Source organism: Podarcis vaucheri (assembly GCF_965113315.1).
Source record: "Podarcis vaucheri genome assembly, chromosome: 14".
Lineage (NCBI taxonomy): Eukaryota > Metazoa > Chordata > Lepidosauria > Squamata > Lacertidae > Podarcis > Podarcis vaucheri.
In genome coordinates, this window is record NC_138752.1 from 3,276,264 (window position 1) to 3,297,883 (window position 21,620).

At 47.1% G+C, this 21,620-nt stretch overlaps 1 protein-coding gene across 2 annotated transcripts in view; it reads left to right on the forward strand.

Moving 5' to 3' along the window:
• Positions 1-21,620, forward strand: part of ENTREP2 (endosomal transmembrane epsin interactor 2) — a 190,090-nt gene that overhangs the window by 139,936 nt on the left and 28,534 nt on the right. For both annotated transcript variants that reach the window (XM_082198057.1, XM_082198056.1), the window contains exon 4: positions 7,316-7,444. In XM_082198057.1, coding sequence (XP_082054183.1) covers positions 7,316-7,444 — 129 coding nt within the window. The remainder of the gene's footprint in view (positions 1-7,315; positions 7,445-21,620) is intronic.

Here is a 21,620-nt window from a genome sequence, read left to right on the forward strand (position 1 = left end):
ACACTCCTTGGCAGCAAATTCCACTGTTGAACAGCTCTTACTGTCAGGAAGTTCTTCCTAATGTTTAGGTGGAATCTTCTTTCTTGTAGTTTGGATCCATTGCTCCGTGTCCGCTTCTCCGGAGCAGCAGAAAACAACCTTTCTCCCTCCTCTATGTGACATCCTTTTATATATCCTGCTCTAGCAGGCTCTTCTTGTGTTCTGGTGTCTTCTGCATGCCAGGCATTTACCCAGCCCCTGAGCTAGGGATGGTCCTCATAAGCTGCTGTCTGGGACTCTGGAGACTGAACTTGGAACTACCTGAGGCTGGGAGCCTGTTCCGTTCAGGTACAGAAAGAAATCAAAGTGCACAACGCCAGCCATCAGGCCTCGGGAATATTATGGGCCTGGTCCTCTTCCTTTGCCTGCCTACTATATTGGACTCCCCTCATATCACCCCTGACCATTGGCAATGCAGCAGGGAAGGGTGTGCTAACACCCCAGAGGGCAAGATCACACTTTAAAACGACCTTGACAGATTAGAGAACTGGGCCAAAACAAACAAGATGAACGTTAACAGGGAGAAATGCAAAGTATTGCACTTGGGCAAAAAAAATGAGAGGCACAAATACAAGATGGGTGACACCAGGCGTGAGAGCAGTACATATGAAAAGGATCTAGGAGTCTTGGTTGACCACAAACTTGACATGAGCCAACAGTGTGACGCGGCAGCTAAAAAAGCCAATGCAATTCTGGGCTGCATCAATAGGAGTATAGCATCTAGATCAAGGGAAGTAATAGTGCCACTGTATTCTGCTCTGGTCAGACCTCACCTGGAGTACTGTGTCCAGTTCTGGGCACCACAATTCAAGAAGGACACTGACAAACTGGAACGTGTCCAGAGGAGGGCAACCAAAATGGTCAAAGGCCTGGAAACGATGCCTTATGAGGAACGGCTAAGGGAGCTGGGCATGTTTAGCCTGGAGAAGAGGAGGTTAAGGGGTGATATGATAGCCATGTTCAAATATATAAAAGGATGTCACATAGAGGAGGGAGAAAGGTTGTTTTCTGCTGCTCCAGAGAAGCGGACACGGAGCAATGGATCCAAACTACAAGAAAGAAGATTCCACCTAAACATTAGGAAGAATTTCCTGACAGTAAGAGCTGTTTGACAGTGAATTTGTTGCCAAGGAGTGTGGTGGAGTCTCCTACTTTGGAGGTCTTTAAGCAGAGGCTTGACAACCATATGTCAGGAGTGCTCTGATGGTGTTTCCTGCTTGGCAGGGGGTTGGACTCGATGGCCCTTGTGGTCTCTTCCAACTCTATGATTCTATGATTCTAAGGATGAGAGCTCTAATTGAAAACATCCAGAGGGCTCCAAGTTGGGGAAGGCGCCTTCCTTTGTATAGCAGATAGGTAGATTCACCTTTAAATGCAAACCAAATCTAATTCCTCCCCCATCCCTCCCCCACTCTGAATATTGGAATCCTGTGCACACTGAAAATGCTTGAAATGACCCTTGTTCATCTTTTCCCCTCATCCTGCCCCTCACTCTTTGCCCCTGCCTTTCACCTCACCTCCTTTACACTTAAAATATTTCTGTTTCTGCATGTGAATATTCAATTTTTAAGGAAAGAAAGAATTTTTATAAAGTTTTCTTGCCTTTCTAGTCTCATCCAGTATACTTCCTCCCCCCCCCTTCTCTGAAATTATTCCTGCCAGCATCCCCCTCTCCTTTCCACTCATTGAGTACCAATGACTCTGATTTATGAGAGACTCTGTAGGGGTGGATGAGCGCTGCTAAATTAATTTGCAAATGAGCTCTAGTTTGCTTTATGACTTAGTTCAATCTTCAAATTATATTTTTCTTTCCCTTTATTTTGTGAAGGATGGACAACTTAATATTCTTTTTTAAAAAATAATATTTATTACTTTTCCAACAATTTAAACACAACAAAACAAAACAAAACAAAAAAGACAATACAATACAATACAAAAACACTACATAACACTAACACTAAAACAAAACAAAAACCATTTAAAACACATCAAACAATTTCAGTATCTTATCTTTCATTCACTTATTTCAACAACCTCCTCACACCTCCCTTTTTGTATTCCACTTCTGTTAATTGTTTCAGCAATTCCTTTCCATCTTCCTCTGTTTTCTATCCTATAATTATCTTGACACATTCTAACCTTATTTTTTCCTTTAATACTCTATTAATCTATTTATACTTAGTTCCTTATAACATTTCTACTAAAGCCATATAACTTCATTCCAACATTCTTCTAACATTCATTAATTTTACAGTATTTCTGTAAATAGTCTTTAAACTTTTTCCAGTCTTCTTCCACCGACTCTTCTCCCTGGTCTCGGATTCTGCCAGTCATTTCCGCCAGTTCCATATAGTCCATCAACTTCATCTGCCACTCTTCCAGTGTGGGTAAATCTTGTGTCTTCCAATACTTCGCGATGAGTATTCTTGCTGCTGTAGTTGCATACATAAAAAAATTTCTATCCTTCTTTGGCACCAATTGGCCAACCATGCCCAGGAGAGAGGCCTCTGGTTTCTTTAGGAAGGTATATTTGAATACCTTTTTCATTTCGTTATAAATCATCTCCCAGAATGTCTTAATCCTTGGGCATGTCCACCAAAGGTGAAAGAATGTCCCTTCAGTCTCATTACATTTCCAACATTTATTGTCGGGCAAATGGTAAATTGACTGGTGTCATGTACCACCTATAAATCATTTTCATTAAATTTTCTCTTAATGCATTACATGCCGTGAATTTCATACCTGTGGTCCATAACTGTTCCCAGTCAGCCATCATTATGTTATGTGCAACATCTTGTGCCCATTTAATCATAGCGGATTTCACCATTTCATCCTGAGTGTTCCATTTCAACAGCAAGTTATACATTCTTGACAAATTCTTGATTTTTGGATCTAGCAATTCTGTTTCCAATTTTGATTTTTCCACCTGGAAACCAACTTTTTTGTCCAAATTGTATGCCTCCATTATTTGATAATAATGGAGCCAATCTCACACTTTGTTTTTCAATTTTTCAAAGCTCTGCAATTTTATTCTGTCTCCATCTTGTTCCAGAATTTCCCAATATTTCGGCCATTTAGCCTCCATATTGAGTTTTTTCTGTGCCTTCGCTTCCATTGGTGACAACCATCTTGGGGTTTTCTTTTCTAACAAATCCTTATATCTTATCCAAACATTAAACAATGCTTTTCTAACAATATGATTTTTAAATGCTTTATGTGCTTTTACCTTATCGTACCACAAATATGCATGCCAGCCAAATGCATTGTTGAAACCTTCTAAATCCAACACATCAGTGTTTTCAAGAAGCAGCCATTCTCTCAGCCAGCAAAAAGCAGCTGATTCATAATAAAGTTTCAAGTCTGGCAGGGCAAATCCACCTCTTTCTTTGGCATCAGTTAATATCTTAAATTTTATTCGAGGCTTCTTGCCCTGCCAAACAAATCTGGAAATATCTTTCTGCCACTTCTTGAAACAATCCATCTTATCCAAAATTTGCAATGTTTGAAACAAAAACAACATCCTTGGCAACACATTCATCTTTATCACAGCAATTCGGCCTAACAATTATAACTTCAAATTTGTCCATATTTCTAAGTCCTTTTTCACTTCAATCCAACATTTTTCATAATTATCCTTAAATAAATTCACATTTTTGGCAGTCATGTTAACCCCTAAATATTTCACTTTCTTAACCAATGTTAGCCCTGTCTCCTCCTGAAACTTCTCTCTCTCATTCACAGTTAAGTTTTTCTCTAAAACCTTAGTCTTCATCTTGTTCAACTTAAAACCTGCTACCTGTCCGAATTCTTGAATCAGTTCCAATACCCTTTTAATACTAGGTTCTGGCTCCTGTAAAGTCAATACTAAGTCATCAGCAAATGCTTTCAGTTTGTACTGTTTAGTGAATTTGTGAATTTAAGAAATCTTGAAAACAAAAGAGCTAAGAAAGAGGGAGAAGGTAGAAGAGAAAAATCTACAACACACCAAAAAAACTGAGGAAATTTCTCTTGCTGAAACAATTAATAGAAGTGGAATACAAAAAGGGAGGTGTGAGGAGGTCGTTGAAATAAGTGAATGAAAGATAAGATACTGAAATTGTTTGATGTGTTTTAAACTGTTTTTGTTTGGTTTTGTTAGTTTAATGTGTTAGTGTTATGTAGTGTTTTTGTATTGTATTGTATTGTATTGTTCTTTTTTGTTCTTTTTAGTGTTGTGTTTAGATTGTTGGAAAAGTAATAAATATTATTTTCAAAAAAAAAAAATAATTCAGAAATTTAAGAGCCCTCTCCCTTCCAGCAGTTTCCACCAAATGGTATTCAGAAGCATTGCTGCTTCCAATGTGAAGGCAGAGAAGCCACCCTGGCTAGCAGCCATTGATCGCCTCCTCCAGTCCAGTCCTCTTTTAAAGCCTCCAGGTTGGTGGCCATCACTGCCTCCTGTGGGAGAGACTTTACCTACGTGCTGCGTGATTCTTGCATTGCAGCAGGTTGAACCAGGTGACCTGTAGGGTGGTTTCCAATGCTACTGTTCTACAATTTTATGAAATATGCAGCAAGGAGCAGTGAGGAGAGATATCTATAGAGGAGATCTTGGGTTGACTGAGGGTGCTAGAGGTTCTGGGCAAGGTTATATCAAGAAATAAGAACTGAAGGACAGGTTGGTACAAGGCTCTGGAGCCTTTTGGAGGCCCTCCTGCCATTAGGACTGGGGTGCTGATTCAGTTGGTATTTTTCTTTGGATGTACATGTTTTTGGTTTTGAATACCAGAGGATTTCTTCTCCCATGCATCAAAGTAAAGTCTGAAGGTGGCCACCTGGGAAAATGCCACATTCTCCAGCCCCACACAGAACCCACCATTGGTTCGCGTAAGAAGAGAGCCTCTGTCCCTTAGAAATGCTGGGGGGGGGGGCTTCAGCACTCCCCCTGTTGTTCCTCTGCTTTGAGACCTCATTTGAGAAGAGCAGCAGATTATAATTCCTGAAATAAATACGTATTTATGCCCAGAAGTCCAAAAAGAGGTATCATATTTTAAAGGATGATGATAGCTACAGTGGTACCTCAGGTCAAGTACTTAATTCGTTCTGGAGCTCTGTACTTAACCTGAAACTGTTCTTAACCTGAAGCACCACTTTAGCTAATGGGGCCTCCCGCTGCTGCCGTGCCGCCGGAGCACAATTTTTGTTCTCATCCTGAAGCAAAGTTCTTAACCTAAAGCACTATTTCTGGGTTAGCGGAGTCTGTAACCTGAAGTGTATGTAACCTGAAGCATATGTAACCTGAGGTACCACTGTATTTCTCTCTCCCCACCCCCCTTGGTATTTAACAACTATCAGTTAATTAAGACTAATGCTGCCGCTGTGTGGGAGGCTGGAATTATTTTATAGAGTGCAATGTGAACCACAAAGTCTGTGTCATGCTTGGCCAAGATACCCCAGCAGGTCGGAGCCAGAGTGAAGAACAGACCAGAGGGATCCCCTGTCCCCTTTTTCCTGCCCTCGCCAGCTCTGTCAATGGCTTAGAGGACACCCCAAGCTGCCAGGGAGCAAACACTACGAGGACACAAGGAGGGCTTAAAAAGATAGAGTGTTTCTGTTTTAAAAAATCTATTTTTTATCTTCGTTGTTTCTCTGGCAAGCTTTTATCAGCCTTTGGCAACTGTCAACAACGGGAGCAAAAAGTTGGGATGCTGTAAATTTCTAAATTTCTGCCAGCTGCACTTCCAAAATGTAAAGATGGGGTTGTAAGGAGCTGAAGGCTGAGCAATTAATCTGCCCCTTTTGGGTCTTCCAGTCAATGGCCCACCCCATCCCGTTGCATTGTCATTGTGCCCTGTTCCTTTACGCATTTTGTACACATTCCCCCACATAAAATATTTACTTTTTACATGAAATATGCACTTTCCACTGTTGTCTAATGCATTTGTCAGTGAAGTATGCATTTTGTATGTTCCTTTTCATAGAAGCAGAGACTTATAGAACTGGAAGGGATCCCAAGGGTCATCAAGCCCAACCCCATTGAAAGTGTCAGATTGGGAGACTCTCGGTGCCACAAATTTAGCCCCTGCTTGTTGATAAGCAGGAGATCTGCCTTTCTGTGGTTTTGGAAATGAATCTTTCATCTCCAGTTCTTCCTGGAGATGAAGCTGGGGCATTTTGCATGGAAAGCAGATGTTGTGCTCCTTAGCAAGAAAATCCAGGTAACTACTGACTGGTGAGCTTCACCTCAATACCAGGAAAGGTCCTAGAACAGATAATTCAACAATTCGTCTGTAGGCACTTAGAAAAGGATGCAAGTCATACCAGACAAACCTCATTTCTTTTTTTGATGGAGTTACAAGCTTGGTGGATCAGGGGAATGCTGTAGACGTAGTATATATTGATTTCAGTAAGGCTTTTGATAAAATCCCCCATGATATTCTTGTGGAAAAGCTGGTAAATGTGGGTTGAACGAGGTAACTGATAGGTGGATTTATAGCTGGCTGACTGACCAAACCCAAAGAGTACTCATTAATGGTTCCCCATCACCCCGGGAAAAGTGGCAAGGGGGGTGCCACAGGGTTCTATCCTGGGTCCGTTGTTGTTCAGTGTCTTTATAAACAACTTGGATGAAGGAATTGAGGGGGTGCTCATCCAATTTGTGGATGACACCAAACTGGGAGGGGTAGCTAATGCCACAGAAGATGGAAATCAGATTCAAGATGACCTTAAAAAATTGGAGAACTGAGCCAAAACTAACAAAATGAATTCCATTGGTGCAAATGTCAGGTTCCACATTTAGGCAGGAAGAACCAGCTGCACAAATATAAGATGGGGGACACCTGACTTGCAGTGAACATGTGAAAAGGTTTGGAAGGTAAGAGGCCTTCCTCCTCCTCCTCTAGGCTCAGCCTCCTGACTCTGCTTCCTTCTTCCTAGGATTCTTTTCATCTAATTTACTTTCCACACTATCAGATCAGCTGGAGGAAAGCCTGAGTCATCGAGGGCACCTGTAAGAAGCTGCCAGCGATGGTTACAATGAAAGGATCTCCCCCCCCCCCAAATCACCTTGCGAGTAGCAAAGTGTTCTGCCTATACTTCCCAGAGGGTTATAAAACATGATTTGATGCTTTTGAGTGAAAGGGGACTCGGCCATTCATTCCTTAGTTTTTAGCATTCGTACCTTAGTTGACCAAATCAAGTCATGTTATTTAATCCTTTGTAGGTTTGGGGTGTTGTTTGGTTGGTTGTTTTGCACTTACTAAAACTTTGGCCTGTTATTTTTTTCTTCTTTTCTCAGATTAAATTTGACAGTGACAGTGTCTGTGTTTGCTGTGAGCTACAACACCAGCCCTCAGGCTGCAGCCTGGGTGAGATGCTGAAACTGAACCCTTTGCAGGAATGCAACACCGTCAGGCTGACCCTAAAGGTGAGATTCAGATAAATTCTCTCCTCCTCTTTTGCTAGGTTTCTTTGTGACAAAATCAAAACCTCTGGAAATGGGAGATGCAGAAATACTAAAGCATGCTGAGAACCATTCAATATTAGAGGGACTTGACCAGCCATCCTGTGGGAGGGGGTGTACCATTATATGAGTCTAGTCCCAGTAAACTCAGTTGACCATCCTTCCAAATAAACACAGAGGACTGGGCACACACAACATAGATGAGCAATTTTTGTTGTTTAGTCGTGTCCGACTCTTCGTGACCCCCTGGACCAGAGCACGCCAGGCCCTCCTGTCTTCCACTGCCTGCCACAGTTTGGTCAAACTCATGCTGGTAGCTTTGAGAACACTGTCCCACCATCTCGTCCTCCGTCGTCCCCTTCTCCTTGTGCCCTCCATCTTTCCCAACATCAGGGTCTTTTCCAGGGAGTTTTCTCTTCTCATGAGGTGGCCAAAGTATTGGAGCCTCAGCTTCACGATCTGTCCTTCCAGTGAGCACTCAGGGCTAATTTCCTTAAGAATTGAGAGATTTGGTCTTCTTGCAATCCATGGGATTCTCAAGAGTCTCCTCCAGCACCAGAATTCAAACGCATCCATTCTTTTAGCCTGCTTCATTTTGCCTGGAAGTCAAGCAGTGGTGTTATGAAGGGGAAATGCAGGAGCATATAACTCCTGGCCCTTTTCTACAGCACGAGTGATGTCATCTGCTGGAGCAACAGGGAACATTGCTTCCCTACCTGCATGTGTGTGTGAATTTATATTGAGACTCTCTGTAGTACAGAGAGAGAGAGATTGTGATCAGCTCCTCTAACTTCAGGTGCCATTTAAAAAATGAGAATCATGCATCTTAAGTCGCTCCTACATTTCACTGATTGTGTTTACTCTTATCTGTTTCATTTGATGTGTTGTTGCACTTGGCTCTTTTCTCTGCTAGATTTGCGTCATTAAATACTAGACTCTTCTGCCACCTGCCAGTGGGCCCAGTGTTCTCTGATCTGTCAGGAGGCCAACCTTAGCTCAGCCTGACAGTTCCAGAGGACTTCTCTATAGCCACGCATGCCCATTCTCTGCAAAAATGAGAACTGTGTGAATATGCAGCTTCTCCTATCCCACCCCCTGCACCCCCACCAACCTCCTTCAAAGGGAGAGAATTAGGGGATATGTGAAACCTATTTCTTAACAAGAAAGGCCTCTCGTTTTGAGTTTCAGGTTTGGTTTATTGTACTGGCATTGCGTATCATCTCTCCCTATCGGAGGCGTCTTGCTAGGCTTGTGGAGAAATTACAGCTAATCAAGTAAACACTGACAGTGATAACGTTCCCTTTCTATAATTATGATTAGTACAGTGGTACCTCTGGTTAAGTACTTAATTTGTTCCGGAGGTCCGTTCTTAACCTGAAACTGTTCTTAACCTGAAGCACCACTTTAGCTAATGGGGCCTCCTGCTACTGCTGTGCCTCTGGAGCACAATTTCTGTTCTCATCCTGAAGCAAAGTTCTTAACCCGAGGTACTATTTCTGGGTTAGCGGAGTCTGTAACCTGAAGCGTCTGTAACCCGAGGTACCACTGTAATTCCTACAGGCTGCTGTGAGTGAAAACCGCTGTTAGGCACACAGGGTTTGGTGTGGCCATTTGCTTGGCAAAAGGAAGTGGCACAGAAAAGCCAGAACACGGGAGATGTACATGCCTTGTGCACAACGTGTAGCTTTAAAAGGGGGTAAGAGAGATTCATAGATTCATAGAATTTCAGAGTTGGAAGGGACTACCGTATTTTCCGCTCTATAGGACGCACTTTTTCCCCTCCAAAAATTAAGGCCGGAGGCTTCGCGTTGCTTTCGCTGAAGCCTGGAGAGTGAGAGGGGTCGGTGCGCCTGAAGGGATAGCCGCCTGAAGCCTTTGGAGCGCAGTGGGAACTCACGCTGCGCTCCGAAGGCTTCGGGTTCCTTTTGCTGAAGCTGGGAGAGCAAGAGTCTCCTGACTTCAGCAAAAGGAACCCGAAGCCTTCTGGGAATCTTCTGATTCGCTGGAGAAGCTCATGGAATCTCTCGGGCCACTGTCATACTCCCCTACGCTGCCCTCAGATTCTTCCCCTTCGCTCTCCATTTCCTCTCTCCCCTGTACCTCTGTCCCTGAGCCCCTGACATCCATCCCCCCCTCGAAGCCCCCCCTTCCCCCTCCCCCTCTTCGGGTGCGGGTTCCGGGTGCTCCAGTGCTGTGGGGGTGAATGCGGGATACCGTTCTTTCCCCCTGGCATGCAGCCGGCCAGCTGGATCCGGCCAGCCTGTAACGGGCTCGTCGACGTCGATCTCCTCTGCTTCCATCTCTCTGCATTCGTGCTCGAACCCAGGATCCTCCCCCAACGTGTCCATGTCCTTCCCTCCCCCTGTTACCTCGGGTGATGCTGCGTGTAAGGGCCCCCTTAGCAGTTCCCTGCTCCACCCCACCTCTGGTTGATTGTCCCACCAATAAGAGCGGTCTGTGGCAAACCCCGAGAGTGATCCCTCTGGGGAGCTTGTTTCTGGCGCCGTTTCCTCAGCTGATGAGAACCCCTGGAACGTGCTGGCTGAAAGTGTGGGTGTGAAAAGCCAGTCGTCGAAATAATCTGCCGGCATAGGTCTGTGTGGGAAGAGTGCATGGAACTCGTCTTTGAGGTAGTGCTCCTCCACGGTATAGTACGGTACCCACCTGTTGTCGCTGGCCGGGGTACCTTCCCTGGCGAGGAGATATTCCACTCCCTCTTCCCCCCATCTCGAGTCTAAAATCTCCGTGACCTCGCTGAGTGGCGCCGCCCTCGGTGACACCTCCCCCGTTGGCGACTTTCTGAGTGGGTGTGGTGCGGTCCCTGGCGCCTGAAACCTGTGGGGTTCCTTGTAGGGTGTGAGCACTGACCTATGAAAGACCGGGTGCATTCTGGAGCCCTCCGGGAGTGTCAACCGGAAGGCCACTGGATTGATCTGTGCCTCGACTTGGTAAGGCCCTAGCTGCTTGTGTCTGAGCTTCTTCTTAGCTAACATTCTGGCGGGCACTGCCTGGACCGCTAACCAGACCCAGTCCCCCACCTGGATGTCTTCCCCGACTCTCCTGTGCCTGTCTGCCTGCATTTTGTAGGCGTGTTTTGCTAGGTCCAAGTGCCTTCGGAGTTGCTCGTGGACTTCCTGTAACTCTGCTGCCAAGTGCTCTGCTCCCCGTGGCTCCCCCTCCCCCTTTGTCTCTAACCCCGGGAAGGTTCTGGGATGCCGCCCATTGCTGGCGAAGAACGGTGTCACCCCTGTAGACCCGTGCTTCGTGTTGTTGTAGGCAAACTCAGCCAGCGGTAGGTAGTCCACCCAGGTCGAGGGCTGTTGATTCGCGTAGCATCGCAGGTACTGCTGCATGATGGCGTTGACCCTCTCCGCTTGTCCGTTGGTCTGCGGGTGTCGTGCCGACGCTAAGTTGATCTTGATGTTCAGGATGCCCAGCAGCTTCTGCCAGAAGCTCGAGATGAATTGGCGGCCCCGGTCGGACAGGATGGACCGTGGTAAGCCGTGAACTTTGAACACGTGGTCTATGAACAGCTTGGCGGTCTGTTCCGCTGTGGCCACCTTCGCGCAAGGAATGAAGTGTGCCATCTTGGTGAACAGGTCGACGACCACGAGTACCGCTGTCTTGCCTCGCGAGCTGGGCAGATCTGTGACAAAGTCCAGGGCCACCCTCTCCCACGGTTCGAGTGGCGTCTGTAGCGGTTCCAGCAGTCCCGCTGGCTTCCTGTGCACAGGTTTGGCCCTTTGGCATGTGTCACACCTAGAGACGTAATCCGCGACTTCTCCCCTCATCTTGGGCCACCAAAAGTCTCTGGCTACTAATTCCGCCGTCTTGTCCTTGCCGAAGTGCCCAGCGCTGGGCGCATCGTGTAACTGCTGCGGGACTTTCGCGCGGAGGTCGTCTCCCGGCACGTAGACGGGTGAGCAGTCCGTTGCGTATCTGGAACTCGTCGTCCTTCGCTGTGCCTCTTCGCACCTCCTCCATCTTGCATTGTGCGAACGAATCCGTCTGCAGCGTGCGACGCACTGCTTCCAGGTCCACGGTGGCTGACGTGCACGCCCACGCTTTCGGTGCGAAAATGTGTTTGGCCGCCACCGGTGCCGCTTCCTCGAGATACTGCGGTTTCCTGGATAGTGCATCTGCCATGACGTTGTTGTCCCCCGGGATGTATTCTATCCGGAAGTCGAAATCCGCAAAGAACTCCGCCCAGCGGATGTGTCTCTGGTTCAGGAACCGCGCCGTGCGCCAGTACTCCAGGTTCTTATGGTCCGTGCGGACCTGCACAGTGTGTCTGGCTCCGATGAGGAAGTGCCGCCACGCCTTGAAGGCTGCATGAATGGCCAGCAACTCCCTGTCCCAGATGGTGTAGTTCTGTTCCGACTTGCTGAGTTTCCTGGAGTAGAATGCGCCGGGCCTCCAGTTCCCTTGCGGATCTTGCTGCAACAGGACCGCCCCCACCGCTCTGTCCGAGGCGTCCGTTTCAACCCTCATTGGTTTGCTGGGGTTTACGTGTAGCAGCTGTTCTTCGGACGCGAAGAGACGCTTGAGTCTCCGAAAAGACTGTTCCGCCTGGTCCGTCCAGGTGAACTTCTTCCTCTTGGAGCTGAGGGTGTCCGTGATGGCCGCCGTCTCCTTTGCGAAACCCTTGATGAACTTGCGATAAAAGTTGGCGAAGCCGACGAACTTCTGGACCTTCTTCCGATTGTGCGGGCTCTTCCAGTCCAACACCGAGCGGACCTTGGTGCTGTCCATGGCGAGTCCCTTGTCGGACAGCTTGTAGCCCAGGAAATCCACCTCTGTCACGTCGAACTGGCACTTCTCCAGTTTGGCGTAAAGTCTGTGCTCCTGTAGTCTCTGCAGGACCTCCTTGACGTCCCTCTCGTGAGCCTCCTGTGATTCCGAGAAGATCAGGATGTCGTCTAGGAAGCATACGCACTTCTTGTAGAGAAGGCCCGCTAACACGTGGTGCATGAAGGCTTGGAAACAATGGGAGCCATTTTGCAGACCAAACGGCATAACGCGATATTCATAGGTGCCTAAAGGCGTAAACATGGCCGTCTTCCACTCATCGCCCTCCCGCATGCGTATAAGGTTGTACGCCCCTCGTAGATCCAACTTGGTGAAGATTCGTCCCTTCCTCACCGTCGCGAGCAGGTCGTCGATCTTGGGCATGGGGAATGCTGTGGGCTTTGTCCTGGAATTGATGATCCTGTAATCAACTACCAGTCTCCGTTGGGGCGTGTCTTTCTTCTTCACGAAAAACACGGGACTGCCCCCCACTGCTTTGGATTCCTGGATGAATCCCCGCTTCAAGTTGTGATCTATGACCTCCCTGAGTTCTTGCAGTTCGTCTTCAGACATGGAATACAGTTTTCCAGTCGGCAGCGTCGCCCCCGGCAGGAGGTCAATCATGCAGTCGTAGGGCCTGTGGGGAGGCAGCTTGTCCGCTTCCTTCTCGCAGAAGACCTCCAAAAACGCCTTGTACTTGTTGGGTACCGCTTGCACCATGCCTAGGTGTAGCTGCTGTTCATCGTCTTGCCCCTCCTCTTCCTGGCTGGTCCGGATGCAGTGTTCTGCGCAGTAGGAGGAGCAGAAGGTCAATTGCCACTGGTACCATGCTAATGCTGGGCTGTGCCTATCCAGCCAACTCATGCCCAACACTATGGGCGTGTCCGACAGGTGGGTGACGTTGAAGCTGATGACTTCGCGGTGATTTCCAATTTGCATTACCATAGGCGGTATTTGCTGTACCACCTGTCCACCCAGTAGCTCCCTGCCATCGACCGTGACGACTTTTAAGGGCATCGTGGCTGGTAGGAGCGCTATGCGATGTAGCCTGATGAAGTCCACTCCTACAAAGTCTGCATTACTACCAGAGTCAATGGTAATAGGGACTTCCAGGGTGAGTCCATTGGGCAGCTGGAGCGATGCGGTGAGTTGCACCACTGGCTTGGGTGGGAGGGGGTCTGTGGGCTGCAAAATCTCTGGGGACTGCTTCACTGACTTGCCTGGCTGGGCCCCAGTGCCTCTGCCTCCAACCAGGCTTCATCGTTTCCCTTTAGCTGTTCCCCCTGCTGCACTGCTCCCCTTACTGTTGCTGAGGCTGCAGTGTGCTTCTGGATCCTCTGGGGACACTCTTTGGCCATGTGCTGTGCACTGTCACAGATGTAACACTTCCTGCTCCCTCTAGGAGCCTTCGTCTTGACTGCTCCTGGTGTTTGGGCTCTGGTCGCTGTCTGAGCCCTGGCACCACCTATCTCCATCGGCTCTTCTCCCCCCCCCCCCCAGTGGAGGCGTGGATTGCGCGCGCCCTGTCTCTCTGGGTAGGAAGGGAGTTGTTCTGGCTGGTGTGAGTGCCATACGTCCCTCATCCCTGCTCCAAGGGCGTTCTTCCAGGCGCACCCCTATCGCCAGCGCTCTCTGGACGACTTCTGTGGTGCTGTTAGGTCTCTCCCCCCTCGCCAGCTCATCTTTCACGGCCCCATTTAGCCCTTCCCAGAACAGATCCCTTACTGCAGCGGAGTCCTTCTCCCAGCCCAGCACATTTACTAACGCAAAAAAGCGGGAGTGATATTGTCTCACCATGGCTTTGCCCTGCTTCAGCCCGTGCATTTCCCTCCTGGCCACATCCACATCTACCGTTGATTTAAAACAATCGTCCATAGCCTTGATAAATGCTGTTGAATCTTGGAGGGCGGGATCATTTTCGCGCCATAAATTGCGCAGCCACGATTTAGCTTCCCCATGCAGATGAGTTATTATGAACCCTACTTTCTCCTCCTCATCTCTAAAGTCTTTCCGAAGCAAATTGAGCGCGAAAACTATGTCTGCTCTGAAGTTAGGATACTGCTGCAGGTTCCCGTCGAAGTGGGCTACGATGCTGCCCCCCTTCTTCCTGAGGCCAACTCCCTCCGGCTTGGGTCCTGGCAGCCCCTCCTTGCCCAAACGTTCCCACCTGGTTTGCAGATCTCGGCAGAGCGCTTCTGCTTCCTCTTCTCTCTTTCTGGATGCTGCTACATCTGCGTAAAGCCTCGTGACTGCTTCTTGCAGTTCTGTCACCTTCTCCTCTGTAGTCATCTTTGCCTATCTTCGTGAGCTCGCAAAAAAAATTTTTTTTTGGAGACAGAGCTTACTGTCAGAGCTGCCCGAGGTCCCAGCTCACAAAGGACCAACGCCAGTTCGTTGTTATATACAAAACATAACAGCCGCTGCGTGCAGCTCTACGTCTGAAACTCTAGACCGCCGAAGCTCCGTCTGAATCTCCTCCCCCCCAGACACCAGTTTAAGACTCTAGCCTTGCTCCACCTCTTCCTCTGCTCTTTCCTTCTCTGGTTCCGCCTGTCAGCTGGGGTCTCGCTCTTCCTAGACTCTTCTGACGCTGAGTCCCCTGAGTCTTCCCCCTGCCTCCGGCGGGCTTTAGGACCTGGTTCCCAATCCGGGTTTTCTGCTGTCCCACGCACCTGTACATTCGAACTTGGCGCACGCGCCCAGCCGGCAACCCTCCTCCTGACCGTTACACTGATCCTGTCACTGCTTCCCCCTTCGGGGAGGCTAGCTGGACCTGACCTCCCCTCCATTCCTCCACTCTCCGATAGAGGCGTGGTCAGCCCTGACTCATCTTCTTTCCCTGCTGGAGGAGACGCTGGCCCTGACACATGGGACTCTTCCCCCCCACTACGGTCTGGTGGGGAAGCTGGTCCTGATCTCCCGCTGCTGCTTTGGGAGTCCCCGCTGGCCCCTTGTTTCTGGTGTGTCTCCCCTGGGACCCCCCTTGCCCTGACCATCGGCGCCTCTTTCTGGGAATCTTCTGATTCGCTGGAGAAGCTCATGGAATCTCTCGGGCCATTGTCATACTCCCCTACGCTGCCCTCAGATTCTTCCCCTTCGCTCTCCATTTCCTCTCTCCCCTGTACCTCTGTCCCTGAGCCCCAGACAATATGATTTTTTGTGGTGGAGGGAGGTTGTTTGGAAAAAAACAAATTACATGAAAGTGAATGGCAGAAGTCCATGACTGAGGAGTAGGTAAGAGGGATCATTAAGCTATTGCCAGTGACAGCCCTGTATTTATTTTATTGATTTATAGAGCGTCTTATCTCACAATTAATTGGCCTTCAGTGAACTTGGCATTTGAACAGCTGACAAGGTCCAGTGCATGAAATCCTTGCCCACAGCATCAAAAGATGCACTGCTTAAATGCTCATGGCCCTGGGTCACCAAGTACAGAATAGGTGGCCTGGCTGCTTTATTATTTTTTATTATTAAGCCAACTTCTTTCTTTTGGCCTAGGAATATGCAAGTTTTTGTGCTGACACAGCTGATCCAACAGCCAGGCTCTTCTTTTGCTCTGATGTTGGGGTGGAGAACTTAGGAACCTAGGAAGCTGACTCATCCCAGGTCAAGCAGTTTGGCCATCTCACCTGATATTGCCTGTTTTGACTGTCAGTGGCTCTCCCACAGAGGTCTTCCCCTTCCCCTTCTCCTGCACTTGCCAGCAATTAAGGTTATGGCCTTCTATTACTTCTATTACTCCAAAATTTGCTCCACTTTCATAGAAACACGGTTGCCTCATACTGTGTCAGACTAATGGTCTGTGTACCTTAGTGTTGACTGCAACTGCCTTCCCTGGTCTTGGACTCCAAAGTCCCATCAACTGCAGTCATCTTTGCCCGTGGTCAAGGGTGTTGGTATTCCAAAGCATCTGGAGGGCACATGGTTGGGGAAGTCTGGTCTTCATTGGCTGGCAGTGGCTCTCTAAGGGTTAATAGGAAACTTTTCCAATCCCTTGCCTACCTAGAGTCATAGAATTCTAGATTTGGAAGGAACCCAAAGGACCATCTCATTCAAGCCTCTGCAGTGCTCTCAGCTAAGAGGTGCCCGGGATTAATCCTCAGGTCTCCTGCTTGCAAAGCATCTGCTGCCAAGTTCCTGCTCTGTTCTGCTCTTTATCTGTTTCCTTGTTGCAACAAAGCTTTACTATAAAACACATTACAGTAAGATAAATGGCATTTGTTTTCAGTCCAGCTCCAACATTAAAAATAATAACAATACAATAAACAAAGATTTGTTGCCTTGGAGGCATTAAAAAAACCAAATGTGAAGTCCTAAGAGATCATTTTTACATCATTAGGCATTGAGTTAAAATATCCCCTCCCCCCGGATTAGAGTTTTATTAAAATAAAGTCATCCCTGGAGTAACTACAAAAGCATTACATCAAGATTAGATTATGAAATGGCTCCACAACCTCCTACATATTAAGGAAAAAATAAATATTTTAATTCAGAACTGCAGTTTTTCTCCTGCTAGAAATGACTGCAAAATTATCTCACTCTGAAATTGTGCTAAACTGAAGGTGCTCATTTGGCATCACAGGAGACAAATTGGGCCCCTGAAGCAGTTTTATCTTGCTTCATGTTACACTTCCATATTTTAATCTAGGAGTGGCAAAAAAGGCTCGGCCTATAAGGAAAGAGGGAACACCCCATGTTTTCAAGTTTTAAGAGAGTCTGTGCTAAAACACTTCCATTTGAGCATCACAATAACCCAGACATATTATCACGGACAGCATCCAGATTCCAAACATTCTGTCCAAACTTACTAAGCTTTGCTGGGAGCTGGGAGCAGGATGGTGCAGACTTTGCAATCACTTCCCCTCTCCTCCTTCCATAGCATGAGCAGAAGGGGAACCAAACCACAAACCCAGCCAACCTGAAGCCATGGTCTGTGTGCTGATCTTGGCTTATCAGGGAGCAGCAAACCATTACCCTTAGTTCAGACGCTTGTGTCAAGGGAAGGAGCAAAGTGGGCGCAATCGGGCAGCATGCATGGCCATTCTCAGTAAACCACAGTAGGTCAGATATTCTGGCTCATGGCGACATGAGACCACTGTGTCTTCTTTCTTTTGCCCATTGTGTGCCGCTGCTCCAGCTGTCTCAGAGGATGTATTTGAAGGCAGAAAACATTTAGTCCAAGTTGTGAAGAAAGTTAAAACATTGACCTCCTCTTGTCAGAATGGAGCAGTGATGGAACAAGATGAAAACATGTCTTGGATTTTTGAAATGGTTGCCATCAACTCAAGTCCCTGGTTTGGCATAGCCTTGCCACAGTGCTGTGAGTTCTGGTAACATCACATCTTGATTATTGTATTGTGCTGTCTGTGGGGCTTCCCTTGAAGGCAGTCCAGAAACTGCAGCTAATTCATGTAAAGCCCATTCTGCAGGATCTGCACTGAGCCCAATTCAAGATGTTTTCATTAATTAAGCTGGGGCCAGGTACCTCTCAGAGCTTCTCTCCCTTTACTGTACCCTAAATTTGGCATGGGTGGCCCTTCATCCTTTCCCGTTGGCATGGGTGGCACTCCACTGTGGCACAGTGCCACACTATGGTGGCACCCTGGCTGTGGAACTCACTCTCCCTGAAGGTGCAGGTGGGTTACAAAGTTATTAAGCTTCTGACGTCTAGTCAGAACCAAGTTATCTCTCATAAGAACCTAAGAAGAACCTGATGGATCAGGCCGGTGACCCATCTAGTCCAGGGTCCTGTTCTCACAGGGGCCAAATGGATGCCTGTGGGAAGCCCACAGACAAGAATTTATCACAACAGGTAATAGTTGTGTTGAAGAGCCTGGTAGGTAAGCAGCTCCCTTTTCTTCAGCAGCAACCAGTTAGACCACTGTTATTTATCATTTAAAATAAAATTAAAACCTTTTTTAAAAGAAAAGAACACATGCCTGTCCTTGAGCTTCCCAAGTAAAAGGAGTACACGGAGAGCAATTTCATGGGTGAAAAAGCTTTACTGCTCATTATCTCTCCTCACGTTATTGTGGGTATATCAGCAACAAAGCAGCGTAATTGAAGTCAATCAAGGGTAAAAGAAGTCTTCTTTACAGTATTGCCAAACTGGGCTTGTTTTCAGGCCTTTGTCAGAAACAATGTCAGTCCGTCACCTTTAGGGTTCTTGATTGCAAGAGTGTCTTTCAGTATCTGCACACTAATTCTGCCCTTTCCGTGTTTGTGGAATGTGCCTCCAAAAGTTCAAGGGAACTAGAAGAGCTTTGCTAAAGAGCTATAAATCTTATTTCTCCAATGGAAGCCAATCTTATGCATAGAATCATAGAATCATAGAGTTGGAAGAGACCCCAAGGGCCATCGAGTCCAACCCCCTGCCAAGCAGGAAACACCATCAGAGCACTCCTGACATATGGTTGTCAAGCCTCTGCTTAAAGACCTGCATGGAAGTTGAGCCAGAGGTCCTCCCATACCAGGCCAGCTGCATTTTCTTTACTGCTTTATCAATACTGCTCTATCTATACTTCTATGACAGGGGTGCAGAATTTGCAGCCTATGGGTCAAGTGGGGCCTTCAGGGCACACCTCAAGTCATGCCCCTTAACGCATTTAGCCTGTAAACCAGAGAATTCCCACACCTGGTCTGAGATTAAAAGCCTAGGTTCACACCAGGAGCCCCAGGGCGTTGGATCCCACAATATAAGAATCAGTGACTGATACCCTTATATTCCATAAGGCCTTCTAAGCATTATTGCCTTGCCAAGTATTGGTTCATAAATTGTGCTAATCCACATTTAGTTCTAGAGGCTCTGTCTAGGTGTAATTTCTTATAGCCACTGACTGTTGGGATTTACCACCTTCCCTTTCAAAAGTCATCCACACCTGTGACCATCACTGTATCTTTCAGCAGGAAACTCTGCAAGTAAATCATGCTTTCCTATGTCTGACTGAAAGCTACTGTCCATCAGTTTCACTGAAAATTGGAACTGCACAGATTTTAACAAGTCTTCACCCGGAACTGCTGCCCCAATCCAATTTGGAGGGACATGGTTGGCTTTCAGCTGAAACCCAGTATTGTGTTCTTGCACACTGCCAGGTCTGGGTTGAGGACAACTGTCTGTGGAGACCCAAGATGCAGGAGGTGTAGGAGGCAACCTGTAGTCAGGAGAACCAGCAAGGGCAAACCAGAAGGCAAGACTGAAGAGCAGCCCCTTAGTTTGCACCCTCCAAACACCCCCCACAGGAACATGGGAAGCTGCCTTGTATGGACTGTCTGTCCAGCTTCATGTTGTCTACACTGATTAGACTGACAGCCCTAGCGGGAGATGATGGTGAATGAATCCAGGACCTTCTGCCAGAGGCGGAGCTAGCTGCTCCGGCCCCCAGAGCGCCACACATGCTGTGCACCCGGGGGCAGGACTAGCCACCTGCAGGGGCAGGGCGAGCATCCCAGGGGGCGGGGTAGTAATGTCACCCCCCCCCAGAGATGACACCTGGGGCAGACCACACCCACTGCAGCCCCCTTCCTCTGCCGGAGGGGTGAAGGACAAAGATGCTTTAAAATAAATAATAATGAAATAATAAAATAACTGTATGCTTTTCTATACAAAAGTTATGTTGCTATGTTCTAGCAAAGCAAAAAGCAAAAATATGTTTGTGTTAGGAAACAAAATCCTCCCTGCTAGGCTTTCTATGGAAAAGTTCAAATACCCCAATGTCAACAAAGTAAACAATGTCTAATAAGCCAGCACAGGGACCAGGTGACCCTGGCAGGTAACCATTATAACTCACTCAAGAACAAATTTTGAGAAATCAAAGGATGAAGTGAGCAAGTTGATTGAGATGGAGAACAATGACACCAGCAGTTATCAGGAAAGTAGTGGCCGAGGCTGGATACGCAGGTCAAAGATTACTATGTCCAAGATTTCACTATGAAACTGTTGACTTTTACAAATGTGTAATGTATTTTTCCTTTTACTGTATGGATTATAGACACAGAGAGCACAGTCCGTATAGATAAGAATTTTACTGTGTTGTACAGGGAAATTTGTTCCTAAATACCCGTGGTCTTCTGTCAAAGTCATTCCTAGCTGCAAATCACTGCAGGAAAGCAAATTGTATTTAGCAATAAAGTAAAATAAGAGCTGGTGAAATTTGGCAGAAAACCCAACCTTCTGGAAGCCTAAAAACTGAAAAATTTACAGAACTCTAAGAAAACATGGATCTGTTCAAAATTATAGTTTGTATAATGAAGTGGGCCTCAGATATACCCTATTTTTTTGCTCTATAAGTCTCACTTTTTCCCTCCTAAAAAGTAATGGGAAATGTGTGTGTGTCTTACATTAGGCTGCACAGCTATCCCAGAAGCCAGAACAGCAAGAGGGATTGCTGCTTTCACTGCACAGCGATCCCTCTTGCTGTTCTGGCTTCTGAGATTCAGAATATTTTTTTTCTTGTTTTCCTCCTCCAAAAACTAGGTGCATCTTGTGGTCTGGTACGTCTTATAGAGTAAAAAATACGGTAGTCCTTATTTTGGGGGGTATTTGATTCTTCTCTCAACTTGTTTCTACCTGCAGCAGACCAAAATGTGATACACACTCTCAGCTTAGAGCTGAAAATTTAAGCAAATGAGAGGTATGATTTGGTAAAAGATATGGTTGTTTTTTGTTCACAGATATTTCACCATATTTAATTACGTCTCACTTCTTTGGTGTGTGCTATTCTATTTTATTTTTAATTTTTTATTCTGCCTAAAGCTGGAAGTGGCCTAGGTATCTCTGGGGCACTGAAACCGAGTGTTCCTGATCATTGTTCTTGCTGGCCAGGGCTGGGAGCAGCAGACAGGCACTCAAAGGCTTGGCCAGTATTCTCTGTAAAACGGACTGCGCGCGCGCGCACACACACACACACACACACACACACACAGCGAGAGGGGGAGAGAGAGCAAGCATGCCCCAGAACCTTTTGCAATTTGCAGTGCTTCTGAAATGCAGAAAATTTGAAAAGCACTATAGACAGTAGAGTCTGCAACAAAATAAGCACTCCAGCATAAGTGTGCTATGAGATTGAATTCTTTTTATTGCTAAAAGAGATATAGCATAAAATAAATATCTAAATACCGTATTTTTCGCTCTATAAGACATACTTTTCCCCTCCTAAAAAGTAAGGGGAAATGTGTGTGCGTCCTATGGAGCGAATGCAGGCGGGAGGCTCTGATCAACACTCCGTTTAAAGAGCCTCATCGGGGAAAAGCCCCCAAGAGCCACACACATGCTCCGCGCGCTCTTTAAAGGGAGTGCGGCTCTTGGGGGAGCCTTCCTCCCGCTGCCTGGAAGGGGCTTCGCACGGCTATCCCA